The following is a 17647-nucleotide window of genomic DNA, read 5'->3' as shown; positions in this document are numbered from 1 at the left end:
GGAGCTGAGAGTGTGAATGGCTGGCAGGGGAAGAAGTTCCCGCCCTTCCTGTGGCTCGTAGAAGGGAAAGGCCCTCCTCCGAGCAACCCCACTCTCCCACCGCACAGCCGGGTCCAGTCGGGTCCGAGCTCCACCGACATGCCTCCGTTTTGGTTAGTCTGGGTCACCCTGACCCACCGGCTCTGTCCTTACCCCTTCTCCAACTCCCTCCTTCTTGTCCCCTGCCCCAGGTCTGCTCAGCCCGGGTCCCGCACTTTTCCCTAGAGTTCCCGGCACCTGCGGATAGGTCCCCAACCCTGCCTTTCCCTTTTCAGCCCCTGTCTAGTCCCTAGCCCCGGGTAGATTCCTACCCGTCCACAACCACGCCCTCCGTATTTCGGCCAGTAGCCCCGCCCCTCGGCTCTGTCCGCGCCCCCTTTCCGCCCTCACGCCCCGCCCCCTCCCCCTCCCTTTGACGTGGCAGAGGCGGCACCAGCCATGTTGGCCCAGCAGAGTTCTGCGCGGAGGCCGGGGGCGGGGCGGCGCCGGTCCTGATTGCATTGCCGCGGCTCCACCGCTGCTTCAGCTCCGCGGATAGAACTGAATTTGCAAGGTGGAGGCTGCAACTGCCGCGAATCTTATAGCTGAGGCACTGTGGTAAGGGCGGACCTCAGAGCTACCTCCTCTCGGCTCCTCCAGGGACCGCGGGCGCTCTGCGGGACGCGGGGGAGGGGCAGCTGTGCGGTGCCCTGGGCTGGCTGGCGGGCGGGCCGGGGTCTCAGGGGTGGTGCCTGCTGTGCCTCTTGGTGCCCAGGGGCAGGGGGCGGGGGCATGGTTGGGCCCGGCGGGGCAGCCTTGAGACGTGGACCTGTCACCCTCTCACCCACCATACTCTTCATTCTTCTTGGGCCTGGGGCCCCCTCACCCAGTTTCCCTGGATCAGGTGTTGGAAGTAGAGTGAGAAATGGCAGCTAGAGCATCTGGCCCAGCACCCTGCCCCTGTCCCCGAGGTGTTGTGCCTTCCTCACCCCAAGCCATTACTGTTTTGAGGGACTTGGACTTCTTGTTTCATTCTTTGCCACATCTGAAGTGCCCTAGACTTTGAACCTAGGCTACTCGTCACCCGTAGTTTGGCCTTGGGAGTTAAAGGGTAAAGCCTGCGCCTTGGGCCTTGATTACAGAGGTCACTTTTCAGATCCGACCAATCTTAGCCGCCCCTAGTGTTTTCTGTTTTTGGTGGGAAAGGAAAAGCCATAGGAAACTTCCGTGCAACTACTGGAGTGTGTTTATTGAATTAACGCTTTCACGTGAACTTCCTTTCTCTCCATCCCTCAAAGCCAAATTAACTCGGTTAAAAAAGTTTTATATTTAAATACAGATATAAATATACATACATGTTAAGTTTCCTTCTCGTTCTTCCAACCATTTTTAATTAACTTAGAATTTTAAAGTTAGAAAGGAAGGGCCTTGTAGTTTTCTAGCCCAAAGCCCTCATCTTACTGATGAGAAATTAAGGATCCGAGAGGTTAAGCTCTTGTCTAATATAAAGCTGGTCATTGGAAGTAGTTGAGGACACTTCATTGAGGAACTTGCAACCGAAAAGTCAGAGGCACATTTTATTTTCCATTAAATACATCTGATTGGGAGGAAATACATCTAATTTAGGATATTTTTCACTTGGTTATCTATAAAGGAGCTAAAATGGGAATATTGAAAAGTTGTATCATAAGTAAATTCTTTTAAAGTACTGTGAGCATGTGTTTGCTGTGCTAGGTTAAAGTCATATACTACTTTGTTTCTTTCCTTTCCTTTTAGTTATACCATGAGAAATTACTTAAATAACTCCCACTGATTATAAGCTGAAAAATGAGACATTTGTTTAGGGTAGTCTTTTGTGTTTTGTATGACTTAAAAAATGTATAGTGACTGATATGTTAAGTGTGCATGCTGTTGTAGTGCTTGAGTCATTCATTTGGGTCTGTGGTTTTAGGCAAACATAATATTGGGGAGAGAGTGCTGTTAAATAATGCGATTTTGTAAAAAGCTGGTTTGTAAAAGACTTCAGTTCAGATATGCCATTGTTGGATATGGGACCAACCGTGGCAAATTTTGCACTAGAATTAGTGATTTTAAGGTTGAGCAGTTGCATGAGTATATAATTGAACTAGTTAAGATGAAACAGATGGGATGTTTTTCAACATACTGATGGAAAGTGAGAATGTAAGAAATAAAATAGATGTGATTTAATGAGCAAATATGATCTTAAAGCAGGAGATAAGTGAGCAAGAGAGGGGAGAATTGTGCTCAAATATCACTCAGGTGATATTTAGTATGTCTTTAAGAAAAAGTAAGGAGCAGAATTACAATCCAGCTTTGTTACCTGTTGTAGAAACTTAAACCTGGCCATTGCCTGTGTGTAAATGTCTTCATGTTCAGTCTCATAGGGCATTTCTCTACTAGGATCCCTGATTGAATTAAGCCTGGGATGTCCTAAGGCCATGGTTATCAGGACTCCTTTATTCTTAAACATAATTGAGGACCCCTCCCCCCCCAAACCTACCTGGTTTAATAGAAGACAGGTATATTTTCTTTTTTTTTCTTTCTTTAAAAAAGATTTTATTTATTTCTTAGGGGAAGGGAGGGAGAAAAAGTGGGAGAGCAACATCGAAGTGGGAGAGAAACATCCAATAGTTGCCTCTTGTACAGCTGCAGTGGGGACCTGGCCTGCAACCCAGGCATGTGCTCTGACTGGGAATCGAACTTTTTGGTTGGCAGGCCAGTGCTCAGTCCACTGAGCCACAGCAGCCAGAGTGGACAGGTGTATTTTCATATCTATTACTCCATTCAATCTATTGTGATACGTTGTTTTGGATGAATTGTGTGAAGGAAATCTGGCTTGTAGATATGTAGCTGGAAAAAGGAGATATCTTTCCATAGCTTTTTCAGTTAATTGTGTATTCTTTATGGATACTATGCCAAAAATGAACAGTTTTAAGTAAGAAATAAAGGGTTAATTGCAGTGTGGAATCTGAAACCTTAGAAGTGAACTTTTTGTACTCTGTTGCACCAAAACTCTTTGATCTGTTGAATGGATCATTTATTAATGTATGATTTTGTAACATCATGAATTGATCATTTTGTTACTGGTCCTGGGATTCTTGGGTTTCCCAAGATAGAAATCAAGAGGAAATTTCCAGACAGATTTTATTAAGCTTATGCTTGAGCACAGGGAGGCAGCACGGAGGAAAGGAAGGTCCTTTTGACCTGGCTCAGAGGATGCCTCTGCTTGGCTGCTTTTATAAGTGGGGGACAAAGAGGGCTTGAGTGAAAAGATGGGCTTGTGAAGGTTCCAGAGTGGAAATTTCTATGTCACAGTACTTGGCAGCTTTCTCCCCAAATGTGAAATGGGGGCATAATGGTGGTGTTGCTCATTACTGTCATCCCAGGAAGGTTGTATAGCCGCCAAAACTTACCAAGTGGTTTAGACATATTTTAGCTACTTGGTCTTTAATTGCTTGGTTGCTTGGCCACCTGTTTTTTTTTTTTTTTTTTTTCCATTTCTGGGGCCCATGTCCTCTTACTGTCTCAACTTGGAGATACTGCTTCATTGAATGTTTATCTTCCAAATGTTGACATGTTTTGTTATGCAGTATTTTAAAAAACTCATTAATATCACCACTGATGCCAACAGAAAATCTTTGCATATTAGGAATTTGTGAAGGTGACGGTAGTAGATACAAGTTTTCAAAAATTTTAGTGTTTGCATTTTGTCACTGGCAACAAATGATGTCAGTTGTTCTCCAGGCAAGAGGCTCCCTTCATCCATTTTGAGAAAATGTATGACAAATACATAAGTACTAGTAATATATCATTCTTTGAGAATTGAGAAAAATAGTCACTCCAAACATTTTTTTTTTTTTTGCTGTTGTTTTTTGTAGTTCAAATGAACAACCCTGATTGGTCTGGTATATTTTAATGCTTTTTGGTACTGCATTTTAAATGCATCTTAGATTATAGATTTAACTAATGAACAGAAAACTTCATTTTTTACAGAAATATGTGAGGAATTACATAGTCCAGGGATTTATGTTTGCATCTGTAGCGTGGAAGCTGTTGCTAAACACTGGATTTCTCTCCCAGAGGAGATTTGTTTCTCCTACTGTTGTCTGTTTAGACTTAAGGTTGGCATCTTGTAACTTTCCTCTGACTATCTCAGGCCTTGTTTCACCTAATGTTTCAACAGCCACTTTTTTCTTGAGAGCTCAGACCATCTTTCTCAAAACTGTCTCGTATATTTTCCTTCAAGATAATCTTTTCTAAATAAATGTAGTTATCTTAGAATTTCCTTTTATTTTCTGTCAACCTTTGGAAAATTCATGGTTGCTCTTGATTAGCATAAGATTATCTACTTGCTTCTCAGATTCTGATAGGAGGAAATAGTGTTCAGTTTTTATTTTATTATTAAGTGAGGTATAATTGGCATCTTATTTCTTTTTAAAGATTTTATTTATTTGTTTATTTATTTATTCTTAGACAGAGGGGAATGGAAGGAGAAAGAGAGGGAGAGAAACTTGGATATGTGAGGAAAACATCAATTGTTTGCCTTCCTTCCGCATGTCCCCAACCAGGGACCCAGGCTGCAACTCAGGCATGTGCCCTGATCGGGAACTGAACCAGCAACCTTTTGCTTTGCAGGATGACTCCCAACCCACTTGAGTCAGGGCAGCATCTTATTTCTTTTAAGGATGACTACCAACCCACTTGAGTCAGGGCAGCATCTTATTTCTTTTAAGGAAGCTCTTAGCTACTTAAGATACTTAATTTGTGTTATCATAATCTTTTTGTAGATTTTTCTAAAATTAAAATTATTACTATATATAATATGCTTTTATCAAATTATATTTTTTCTTATTCTCACTTATATTTGAGGATCAGGTCCTCATCCTATAGTTGCTCTTAGCGACTTCAGCATCTATGTTGGCTCTTTTGGCCCCTTATCTTCGTAATTCTTCAGTTCTTAATGTCTTTTATTTCTTCCACAAATCTTTTGGCCAGCCACTCAGCATTTGAAACTCTATCTTTAATTTTTACAGTTTCTTTCTATTACTAACCACTGTTGCAGTTTGAAAGCATAAGATAGAATTGCTGCATAGATAGGAGAGCTGGCATCCTTGATAGGCAGTCAGAGAGTGACAAGATGGGCGTGTTGCTTGATATTTGGTCCTAACAGGAGTGGCATTCTCCTCCCCTGATAGTAAATTGACTACCTCTTCTTGGGCCTAATGGGCTTTGGGTTTAGTAGATCACTTATTATTTTGTTGTCAGTGGGGTTATTGTTGCTTGCTAATTTTTTTCCAAGATAAATATTTCATTTGGTCTCAAATTCTAATGAATTAATATTGCTGAAAGTAGGAAAAACATACTTATTTTGAATTTTCTTAAGAGAATTTGAAAATATCTTTTAATTTTTTTGCAGAAATAAGAATCAAGCTCTACAATGACAACCTATTTGGAATTCATACAACAAAATGAAGAACGAGATGGAGTCCGATTTAGTTGGAATGTTTGGCCATCAAGTCGACTAGAAGCTACAAGAATGGTTGTTCCAGTAGCAGCTCTGTTTACACCACTGAAGGAGAGACCTGATTTGCCACCTATTCAATATGAACCTGTTTTGTGTAGTAGGACCACTTGCCGTGCAGTTTTAAATCCTTTATGGTAATTAAAACATATGGAAAACACTAATGAGGCATGATTTTAAACTGTAATTTCTTTCTTGCTTTTTTTTTATAAAAAAGTCTTTTTGTTTATAGTTATATTTTTTAATTAGGATAGTCAAGTTTAAAGAGCTGTAAGATTTTAGGAGTAGTAAGATACTAAGAGACCAAATGTAAAATTGTCCTTACAAAAACCGTTAGGTCCTATCAGTATTCTCTAGATACTGGTGCTGACTGTGTATCAGCCCAACTTGTGTTCAATTAGAAAAGTCATAATTGAGTACCATGGTATTTGAAAATGTTGTGATTTCTTGTTGTATAAGCAGAGTCTCAGGAATCTTTTATTCTTCTTTCTACTCCCTCTTTCCCAGCCCAACCCACCAGCAAATCTGGTTGAGTCTGTCTCCAGAGCATTACTGATTCTGTTTGTTGTACTCGTCTCTGCTAATACACTCTACTTTGAGATATACTATCTTTTTCCTGGTAAATTTCATTATCTTCCTAACTGGTCTGTCTGTTTTTGTTCTTGCCTTTCAGCAGTCTATTCTCCACCCAGAAGCTGAAGTTTTAGAAATGGATATTAGATTATTAAAATTCTCCAGTAGCTTATCATAGTTGCAATAAAAAAATACAAACCCCTTAGGAAGTCCTCTAAAGCTTTTACATGATCTAACCTCTATATATTTCTTTTTTTTTAAATTTATTGATTTGAGGTGAGGAGGGAGACATCAATTTGTTGTTCCATTTATTTATGCACTCATTGGTTGCTTCTTGTATGTTCCCTGATGGTAGATTGAACTTGTAATTTTGGCATATTGGGATGGCGCTCTAACCAACTGAGCTACCTGGCCAGGTAGCCTCTATATATTTCTGCCTTCATCTTTTATCATCTGTTTTCCTAATTCTCATCTACTTTATACTTTACCCTCTTTCTGATTTTTGAATATACCACAATTATTTCTGCCTTGGAACTTGTGCAGTAGCTATATATTCTACCTGGCTTGCTCTGCCCCCGATTTTTCTGTGACTCATTCTGTTTCATTTAGGTCATATTTCAGTTGTTTAAGAAGGCCTTTCTTTAAAGTAACCCTACCAAACACATTCTCACATCTTACTTTGCTTTTGTTAATCTTCATTATCACTATCTAAAAGTATCTTCTGTGTTTATGAAACTACTTTGTCTGTTTTTCTCTTCTAGAATATAAACTCAGTGAGACCAAGGACCTTTGCTGACTTGTTTACTATTACCAGCACCTAGAATAATAGCTGGTACACATTAAACATTCAATAATATATTTTTGAATTGAATAAATGTTTTCTAGACCTGAGTAGACATTATTAAGTGATTAGAGGAATAAATAGGATCATCTTAATTTTATTGATATTTGCTATATATTAAAAGTAAAAATATATTTATTTAAGTGAAATATATAGTAATAGATATTGGCAACATTTAAAAATACTTGGCTTAAAAGATCACTTTTGCTATAAGTCTGAATGCATTTGTAATTTAGAAAGGAATTAATTTTATTGAGATTAGCATCCTTGTAAAATTGAACTGAAACATGAATTATTGTATCTTTTCTTAACAGTCAAGTCGATTATCGAGCAAAACTCTGGGCTTGCAACTTTTGTTATCAAAGGAATCAGGTAAGAAGTCCCCCATTGCAGATGTTAATCCTGTAAATACTGGTCTAAATATGCATATTTAAAAAGAAAGATGAAATCATTTTCATGAAAATATTGATATTTTCATTAAATGATCAGGAAATAATTGATTTTTAGTTTAAAATTTCATTATTCTTTCTAGCAAATAATATGTTAATTTTTTTTTATTTTATTTTAATCATTATTCAAGTACAGTTTTCCCCGTTTTACTCCCATTCCATCCCGCCCACCCATCCCTCCCCACTACCCTCCCATTACCATCCTCCCCCTAGTTTTTGTCTATGTATGTTAAATTTTTAAAATTTCTTTTCTTTTGTAGTTTCCACCTACTTATGCTGGTATATCTGAACTGAATCAGCCTGCTGAACTTTTACCTCAGTTTTCTAGCATTGAATATGTAGTTCTGGTAAGAACATAAGAGTAAATCTTTAAGGAAGTTTTAAATATCCAGTAATGTATACCAAAGTAGTTGTTAAATTGAGATGACTTAGAAGGCATCATTCTTGATTTTCACATTGAATTGGTGGAGCGTTTCAAAGGTAAGAACTCTCAAGGTCATTTTAAGCAAGGTAATATACCTGTTTTAGTTATTTGATGGGTGGCCAGGATATTGGATGGGATGGTGTGATTTGCTATACTGAGTAGATCAATAAACACTGAAGTATCACTGTTGCTTTAGAGTTGGAAGGTCAGTTTACAAATACTTAAGTCACTATGGTGCTGGCGCCTGATGTTAATAGCCCCAAGTCTAGTTAATGAAATTATTCTGGCATTGATCCCTCATAGGAAAATCATTTTTCTTCTCTTTCTGAACAGCTTTACAAAGTTGTTTCTATATTTAAGAGTGAAAATAATATTATCCTTGATGAATGTTGTAAAGAAAGCAGAATATGGTTCACTTGAGCCAGTCAGTAATTTGTCCAACCTAGCTGATTTGTACTTTTCTTACAATCTAGTTTAGGTTAGACAATTTTATAAAATCACTACATGTTTCTAAGTTTTCTGGTTAATACTTTTTTTTTAATTTTAAAAGAAATCAAGTACTTGTTATAAGAAATTAAACCTCATGCAGTTAAATAAAACTGTGGGTGAATGTCTTCTCTATGTAACTGTAAAAAATTTTTTTAAACCTAATTTTTCACTTAATGATATGTCTTGGTTGTCTTCCATGCATATATAACCTGTTTCATTTCTGAAATGGCTTATTAGGATTCCATTGTATAATATACTATTGATTATCCTTGTATATTGTGCTGAAGTGGAATGCTTTTAAAATACAATATTTTTTTTCTTTTAATGGCAACATTTTTTTTAACAGCGTGGTCCTCAGATGCCTTTGATATTCCTCTATGTGGTTGATACTTGCATGGAAGACGAAGATTTACAAGCCTTGAAAGAATCTATGCAGATGTCATTAAGTCTTTTACCACCTACAGCTTTGGTTGGACTTATTACTTTTGGGAGAATGGTGCAGGTTCATGAACTTGGATGTGAGGGCATTTCAAAAAGCTATGTCTTCAGAGGAACAAAAGATCTGTCTGCCAAACAACTGCAGGTAAACAACAACTTGTCTGTGAGCATCCCTCTGTATATGTCTAAAAAAGCTTCTGGATAGAAATTTCTAGAAAGTTTTATTGTTATTGACTATATCATTGTTTTGTTTCATTTGCCTTAAATTTTCATCATGCAGATTGAAGATCTTTTGCTTTTAATGATATCTTTAACATTTAGAGTGAAACTAAGTATTTTACTGGACATTTGAAGGTCTTATAGAAGAGTCATGCTGAAGACTGAGAGGAAGCAACCACAGAATAATTAGTTTTTGTTTCCTGACATCTCACTTAGAAACTAAACACTTTTAATATGTTTGGAAAATGGAGATACTTTAAGGCTTAAGAGGTTTTAATATAAGAACTGTGGGTATATATTGTTTCCATACACTAGCACATTTTTATCTTTGGGGCAAATTGAAGCTTTATCTTTCAAGGTGGGGGAGTTATATATAGCATAATAGGATTATCTGGGGATATTTAAAAAATTTTTTTTCTCCCTATAGATTTTCGTAGACTATGAGAGAGTGAGTGAATATGTGCTTGTATTAGAGCTGGCTGGAAGGGTAGGATTGCTCATGCAATTATTCAAAAACTTTCTGAGAGGTTCTGATACAACTCCCAGTTGAGAACATTAGTTACCCTAGAAGACGATAGATAAGCCTGGAGAAAGTATACAGAAATGAAATCAGATTTTGGAAATATTCAGGTAGCCCAAAATGAAAAAGAAAAAGATTTTGAGAATTACTCTTACTTGGAGCTTGGCGTCCTGGGGTAGTGGTGCTACAGTTAATGAAGATAGCAAATACAGGAGGAATTCAGTTCACAGGTTTGGATGGTGAGGATAGTGAAAGGTGAATAAGATAGTGAGTGAATAGTGAGTATGATTTGAGGAAGTGGAGAAAATTAGAGTCTTTGTTCTTCCCTGAGGTTTGTTATTAAAGGTAAGGAAGGTGAAAGTGTGGGGGTTTGAGAGAGAGAACTGAGAGAAAGAGGTTTCATTTAGGAGGGACACTGAGTGAGTTATACACAGAAGGGAAAGAGACTGAAGAAGGTGAGTGAAAGCAAGAGTGAGATGCGGAGAGTGAGGTTACAGAAGACATGGTAGGGATTCCTTCAGGAGCTTAGGAAGCAGAGTACCTTCCATGAGACAAGAGAGAAAGTTGGCAAGTTATCTCTCTGCCTTAATTTTTTGAACTGTAAAAGGGAGATAAGAGTAGTATTTACCTTATAGGGTGGTTATGGGAATTAAATGGATTATGCTTTTATATGTTTGCTGTTTTTTAAAACAGATTATTTATTTATTTATTTTTAGAGGGAGGGGAAGGGGGAGAGAAAGAAAGGGAGAGAAACATCAATGTGTGAGAGAAATATGGATTAGGTTGCCTCTTGCATTCCCCCAATCAGGAACCTGGCCCGCGACCCAGGCATGTGCCCCGACTGACCAGGAATGAAACTGAGGACCCTTTGGTTTGCAGGACGATGCCCATCCCACTGAGCCACATCAGTCAGGGCTATTGTTATTTTTAAATTGTTGATTTATTTAAAGTGGCTTAATGTTAGTTCTGATTATAGAGTACATTTTACATTTTACTTAAATTACATAATATGTCTATAACACATAAAGCATCTGCCTTTTTTGCAACAGGCAATGAATGCCTGCAGACTAAAGTTTTTTTCCTCCACCAAAGTGTTTTTATCTTCTGTCTCTAACTATCTGGTTGAAAAGAGTCTGGTCTTTTCTCCGCATATAGTCCTGGGTTCAAATCTTAAAACTCTTCTAAATTGTGTGATCTTGAATGATCTCTTTGCTTGTTTTCTCATCCTCTATGGCTCTATGGAAAGGGATAAACAATAGCTACTTAGCAGGGTTATTATTAGTACTAAATGAAATAAATTGAGAACACTCAGTATAATGTAAACTGTTTAAGAATTTTTTAGCAAAACCTAGATTAATATCTTGCTTTGTCATTTACTAGTTGTAGAAACTTAGGCAAGTTACTTAGCCTTTCTGAGTGTTACTTTTCATTTGTAAAGCAGGGACTAAGGAATCTATTTCATTATTGTTTTGTGAGGAAACAGTATATATAAAGAGTTTAGCACATAAGTCTTCAGTAAAAAGTTGCTGTTCCTGCTAGGAGTATAGGAAATATTGCAGGATTAGTTTAATAATTTTTTTCTTTGCAGATCTTTAGCTGTTCCGATTTTCTGTCATATACTTTTACTCTCTTACTTCATGACTAAGCATTTCTAGATTCAAGAAAACTTTAGTGAAATAACATTATTTTCATATGTTTAGAGAGGAATTGTGTACACTTCTAAAGTTCAAAACAAACCAGAAGTCTGGTCATGTATTAAGTCAGAAAATTAACAAGTACAGATACACAAAGTATGCGTATCTTATAACCCCCTTTATACAATGCCATGTACTTCTACATAACACTTGTTACACTTGCAATTTTTCACTCAATGATTTGATTTGGTTAACTCCTGTCTCTTTCACCAGATTTTAATTTTTTATATATTTTCTAAATAATTTTCTCTATATAGAAAATTTTAATTTTCTGTATATTTTTTCACCGTTAGATGCCTGGTACATAACAGGGATGAATGAATACAAATTGAGAAATATAGTCATTCAAATTACACAATAACTTAATTTGACTATTAATTATAGAAATAAAATATTTCTGAGCTATATTCCTTCTCTTTGCTCACATAGCACCTTGTACTTTGCTCTGTTTTGATGATTATTTATTTTACTGTGTTGTTTTTGTTTACCTGATAGACTGTCCAACTAGACCTTTTGCTTTCTGAGGAAAGTGACTTTGTTCTTTATTTTAGTGTTCCTAGTACCTAGCACAGCACCTTGCACATGGTAAATAGTTGATACATATTTATAGAAGTAATGAAATGAATATCATAGAAATAATCTCTTTACAGGAAATGCTGGGGCTCTCTAAAGTACCCGTTACTCAAGCAACACGTGGTCCTCAGGTACAGCAGCCACCTCCTTCCAATAGGTAATAATTAAATATGGCAAACACAATTTGCCAATTCATGTAGCTGTTTTAAGCATCTCATGCCATTGACTTGAATATAGACATTCAGTGATACTATTGTATATTGTTAAATATTTTTAGGAATATAAATAGATTGCATTAGTATACTTTTTAAAGAGTTGAGACAGAAACTTCATTGATACAGTTGATTTCTCATCATTATAATTTAAAGAATTAATAGTTTTACTTTATTTCTCATTTTCTATTTTTAAGTTCAGAAAAACTTACTTTTTGTGATTGAGGGCAAGCTGGCAAAAATAGGGCCTCAAAAGCTTCATTTTGCCTTCTTAACCTTAGAGATAGCTTTTCCCCCTAAATCTCAAATCAGAGGTGGTATTACTAAAATTAAGTTGATGTATCTTCTCATAATTATTTCAATAACCTTAAAACTTAGTAAGTTGGTACATGAAAGGTGCAGTCCTGAAGTAATACTTGGTTTGACTGTTTCATTTATAGCAGTTGTAGTCAAAGTGGTTCCTGGACCAGTAGTGTCAGCATCACCTGGGAACTGTTTGGAATGCAGATTCCTGGGGCTTGCCCCAGACCTTCCGAAACAACACTCCAGAACCAGCAATCTGTGTTAAAACAAGCCTTCCTGGAACCAATTCTGACATACACGATAGTTGTGAGAACCATTGGTCTACTGTGTATTGAAATTATTTTTTCTGTTTTTAAGTAAGTGGTTAGTTTGTTTCTTAAACCCTCACCTACACATAAATGGCTTTTTATTTAATTGTGTTTTGCAGATTCCTGCAGCCAGTACAGAAAATAGACATGAATCTCACAGATCTTCTGGGGGAACTGCAGCGAGATCCTTGGCCTGTACCACAGGGAAAGAGACCGTTGCGTTCCTCTGGGGTGGCACTTTCCATAGCTGTAGGACTACTTGAGGTAGTGACAATGGCTTCATTTGGGAATGGAAATGTGTTTGTGTGTGTATGGGATGGTATGTACAAGATAATGTTGAGTGAAAAAAATGAGGTCATAGGAGAGCAAGTGTATGATTTTGTTTATTTAAAGTTTGATCTGCAGTATATCTTTTTCTGTAGAGAGAGGCTTTTGAAAGGACGTTCACACTGTGATGTTAACAGTGGTAGGATAAGGGAAGTTTTATTTTTAAGTAGAATTTGAAAATCTTATACTATACAGATCTTAGCATTTTAAATTTGGAAAGAGTTATTTAAAAATGTTTTTTTTAAATATTTTATTTATTTATTTTTAGAGAGGGAAGGGAGGGAGAAAGAGAGAGGGAGAAACATCAATGTGCGGTTGCTGGGGGCTGTGGCCTGCAACCCAGGTATGTGCCCTGACTGGGAATTGAACCTGTGATGCTTTGGTTCGCAGCCCGCACTCAATCCACTGAGCTATGCCAGCCAGGACTTAAAAATGTTTTTTAAAAATTTGAAATGCTTTCAAATTTACAGAAAAGTTGCAAAGAACTTCTTTTCCCCTGAATTATTTGAGATTAAGTTGCTGACGTGATACTCCTGACCCCTTGGTTGTATTTCCTATAAACCTATTATATTCTCCTATGTAATCACAATGTAACTATTAAACTCAGAATATTAACACTGATCTATTACTACATGTAATTCTCAGACCTAATACCTCATTCAAGTTTGCTCAGTGTTCCAATAATTTCTTTTACTAAAGGAATTTATTTCAGAAGTATGCAATTAGTGGTTATGTCTGTTTAGTGTCCTTCAGTCTAGAACAGTTTCTTAGCTTTTCTTTGACTTGCATGACTTTGACACTTAGGAAGATTCGGGCCAGTTATTCTATAGAATGTCTCTCAACTTAGGTTTGTCTTGATGTATGCTCACAATTAGTTTCAGGTCTTGTATATATCTCAGAAGTAATGCTTTGTCTCATTGCATCCTATCAGGTGGCACATGATGTTTATTTGTCCCATCACTGGTGATAATCATTTTGATCACTCATTAAGGTTGTATTTCCTAGGTTTCTGCACTGTAAAATTATTCTTATTTCCCCTCTAAACATTAGAGAGGAGGATCTTTGAAACCATGCAAATATTCCCTTACTCATCAAACGTTCTATCTATCTATCTATCTATCATCATCTATGTCACTATGGACTCATGGGTTTCCTATTTTATGCAGTGAGTTGTAATCTGTTACTATCATTGTTCTTTTAACTTTCTCCTTTGACAATGTAGTTAGGAACATATGGAAAAGTTATGAGAAAGGTTTAAAGACTAACTGAACTTTTACCCAGATTCCTCTAATGCTAATATTTTATTATATTTGATTTCTCTTTCTCTCTTGATATTTATATAAATATCTTTCTATATATATATTTATATGGCACACACAAATTTTCAGAAAACCATATGAAAGTCAGTTATAAACATGAGGTGCCTTCTAAATACTTCAGTGTGTATTTCTTAATTACAGAAACAGTTTTTTGCATAACTGCAGTTCAGTTAAGAAAATCAGGAAATTAACATTAATATAATACAATTTTCTAGTCTGTAAACTTTATTTAGATTTTACCAGTTAATTCAATAATACCCTTTACAGCAAAAAAAATCCTGGGTCATGAATTACATTCAGTTGTTATGTCAAGTGTCCTTAATCTGTAATGTAATAGCTCCTCAGTTTTTCCTGTGTTTTATGACATTGATAATTTTTAAGAGTGTAGAGGAGGTATTTTGTAGAGCAAGTCTCAATTTGGGTTTATTTGATCTTTCCTCACGAGCAGATTTACATTACGCACTTTTCAGGAATATTACAGAATTGATTTGTGTTCTGCTTTGTGCAACATGTCAGGAAGCTCATGATGTTGATTTGTTTTATTACTGCTGACGTTAACTTTGATCAGCTGGTTAAGGTGTGTTCTGTCAGGATTTATTTTAAAATTAGGAAGGCACTATTATATAGATGAGGGTTTTAACAGAAAGGTATTCAAACATCTTGTTTTTAAATTCTATTTTAAACATTTGATTATTTTATTTCTTGGAAAACATATGATAACCTGATTTTTAGAAGGAATATATCACAGTTCATTATCAGAAATGTATGCCCATATGTTTTTCTTTAAACTCTTCTGACGAGTTACTTTCATCTGATAGTGTATTTTTCCCAACACTGGTGCCCGTATCATGATGTTCATTGGTGGTCCAGCCACTCAGGGGCCAGGAATGGTGGTTGGCGATGAATTGAAGACACCTATAAGATCATGGCATGACATTGAAAAAGACAATGCTAAATACGTTAAAAAGGGAACTAAGGTAATTTTGGTTTTTAAGTCTTACTGTCTTATTATAAAAATTCATTTGATAAAAGAGGAAGAATACAAATATTTTATGATAAATCTGGTATTGTGAAGTCTGATATTGTATCTGCTATTCAGAATTGGAGAAATACTATCTTTTTTGATAACTTATGTTATAATTTTTCTGGTTTTAGATGGTTAGAAACTTAGTAGTATGCACCAATAGGTGTCTCTTTAAAGATTATTCCTGAGAGGAATCCTGTGTGCCTTTTTAGTATTTATGTTAAGGAATGTCTTTCCTTTTAGAAAAAATTTCTTGCATTCTCTAATTTTTCATTTCCAACAAGCTATACTTTAGATATGTATATATTTCATAGCTTGAAAAGTCTGTATTTTTTTTGCCAGTTTTCTGTTCATGTAACTTTAGTTTTATTTGTGCTAGTACATTTTTCACTAATGTTGATTTTTGACTCCCTTACATTGGTTTTGCTTGTTTATGTCCCCCTTTAAAAAAATTCTCTAGCGTTCATAACTTTAATTTGGTTGTGCTATATTTTCTCGTATTTTTTGGTAGTCATTTATCATATGTATTTAAGTATAATTAATAACAAATAATTTTTGTCACCATAGATTGATGCTTTTTTCTTGCCACCTAATTTCCCTTTTGAGCTTGAAATTTTTTTTAGAGCTTCAAAAATATTTTATGTTTTTTTATCTTACTGCTTTTGTTATGCCTATTTTTGATGTTTTTGTTCCTTAGTTGTGGATTTAGGCAGGAAAAAGAGCTCTGTGTTGTTGTTCTACCAAGTGTGTGTACAAAGAGCAAATTGTTCACTCTGCCTTTCTTCAGATTTAGTGTAATTTAGGGGTTACAAGTAGTCCTTCCTTATCCTTGGTTTTGCATTCTGCAGTTTCGGTTACCCATGGTCAGCTGCAGTCCAAAAACACAATATTAAATAGAAAATTCCAGACATAAACAGTTCATAAGTTTTAAATTGTACACTGCTCTGAGTCGTGTGATGAAATCTTGTGCTGTCCACCTTGAGCGTGAATCATCCCTTTGCCCAGTGTATCCACACTGTAGATACTACCTGCCTGTTAATCACTTAGTAGCCATCTCTGTCATGATATCCTACTTCTTGTGTTCAAATCTATCACTGTATTCTAGTACTTGTGTTCAACTTTTACTTAATAATGTCCTCAAAGCACAAGAGTAGTCATGGTGGCAATTTGGATATGCTAAAGAGAAGCAATAAAGTGCGTCTTTCAAGTGAAAAAGGTATGTGTATATAGGAAAAAACATAGTACATATATAGGTTGGCACTGTCGTGGTTTCAGACATCCACTGGGGGTTTTGGAAGACAGTCTCCCATGGACAAAGGGAGACCACTGTATTTAGAAAGAATGGCTTTTAAAGAATGTGAAAATAGATGACTTACAGAAGTTATTGTATTATTTTATGAGACATTATAGAAAATTAAATGATAATACATCACATTTAGGTTATGAATTATTCTTTTAGTGTTTCTTGGATAATTTTAATCTATTGATGGAAAAAAGAATTATAGGATGATTAGTTTGTGCATTAATTTTATTGATTAAAAAAATCTTTTGTAGCATTTTGAAGCATTGGCTAATCGAGCTGCTACGACTGGTCATGTTATTGATATCTATGCATGTGCATTGGATCAGACAGGTCTCCTGGAGATGAAATGCTGTCCCAACCTTACTGGGTATGTATTTAAATTTTTATAATTTTTGCAGTTATAAACTAATTATGACAGTTTACAAATATGAACCAGTAATGAGAGTTTAGGAGGGAAAAAAGCTGGTCATCTTCCCACTTCATGGCAACATCTGTCAACAGTTTTTGATATTTCTTTTACTTTACATTTAAAAAAAAATATACTTGTAAAGGCATGGTTCAGTTTGAAAAGCTCATCTTGGTATCCTATAGTCATTATATTATTTTATCAGCTTTTTCAGGATATGATTCACATACCATAACATTTACCCATTTAAATGTACAATTTAATGTGGGTTTTTTTCTTTTACTATATTCATAGGTTGAGCAACCATTGCCATAATTTAATTTTAGAACATTTACATTACTCTTGAGAGAAGCTCTGTACCCATTAGCAGTCATTCCCCATTCTTCCTTCCTTCCTTCCTTGCCTCCTGCCCCTTCCCCCTTCAGCCTAGACAGCCACTAATTTACTTTCTCTGTGGATTTGCCTATTGATCTTATTGGGAAACTATGTTTTCACCATTGAGTGTGATGTTAGCTATGGGTTTCTGTAAATGCCTGTATCAGGTTTGAAGACTTTCCCATCTATACCTAGTTTGTTGAATTTTTTTTTCCCTGAAAGGATGTTAGATTTTGTTAAATACATTTTCTGTATCTATTGAGATGGTCACCTTATTTTTGTTCTTTATT

General features: G+C 36.1%; 1 protein-coding gene across 1 annotated transcript in view; it reads left to right on the top strand.

Annotated features, from left to right (window-relative positions):
* Positions 1 to 446: 446 nt before the first annotated feature.
* Positions 447 to 17647, top strand: part of SEC23A (SEC23 homolog A, COPII coat complex component) — a 61361-nt gene continuing 44160 nt past the window's right edge. The window contains exons 1-9 of the mRNA XM_045848641.1: positions 447 to 636; positions 5456 to 5697; positions 7289 to 7346; positions 7684 to 7770; positions 8683 to 8919; positions 11858 to 11937; positions 12723 to 12867; positions 15068 to 15226; positions 16828 to 16943. Coding sequence (XP_045704597.1) covers positions 5477 to 5697; positions 7289 to 7346; positions 7684 to 7770; positions 8683 to 8919; positions 11858 to 11937; positions 12723 to 12867; positions 15068 to 15226; positions 16828 to 16943 — 1103 coding nt within the window. The 5' untranslated portion in view covers positions 447 to 636; positions 5456 to 5476. The remainder of the gene's footprint in view (positions 637 to 5455; positions 5698 to 7288; positions 7347 to 7683; positions 7771 to 8682; positions 8920 to 11857; positions 11938 to 12722; positions 12868 to 15067; positions 15227 to 16827; positions 16944 to 17647) is intronic.

The sequence above is a fragment of the Phyllostomus hastatus genome, unplaced genomic scaffold (assembly GCF_019186645.2).
Source record: "Phyllostomus hastatus isolate PE091 unplaced genomic scaffold, TTU_PhHast_1.1 phas_contig_62, whole genome shotgun sequence".
Lineage (NCBI taxonomy): Eukaryota > Metazoa > Chordata > Mammalia > Chiroptera > Phyllostomidae > Phyllostomus > Phyllostomus hastatus.
The sequence above is the reverse complement of the archived record's forward strand: the minus strand, read 5'-3'. Positions and strand labels throughout refer to the sequence as shown.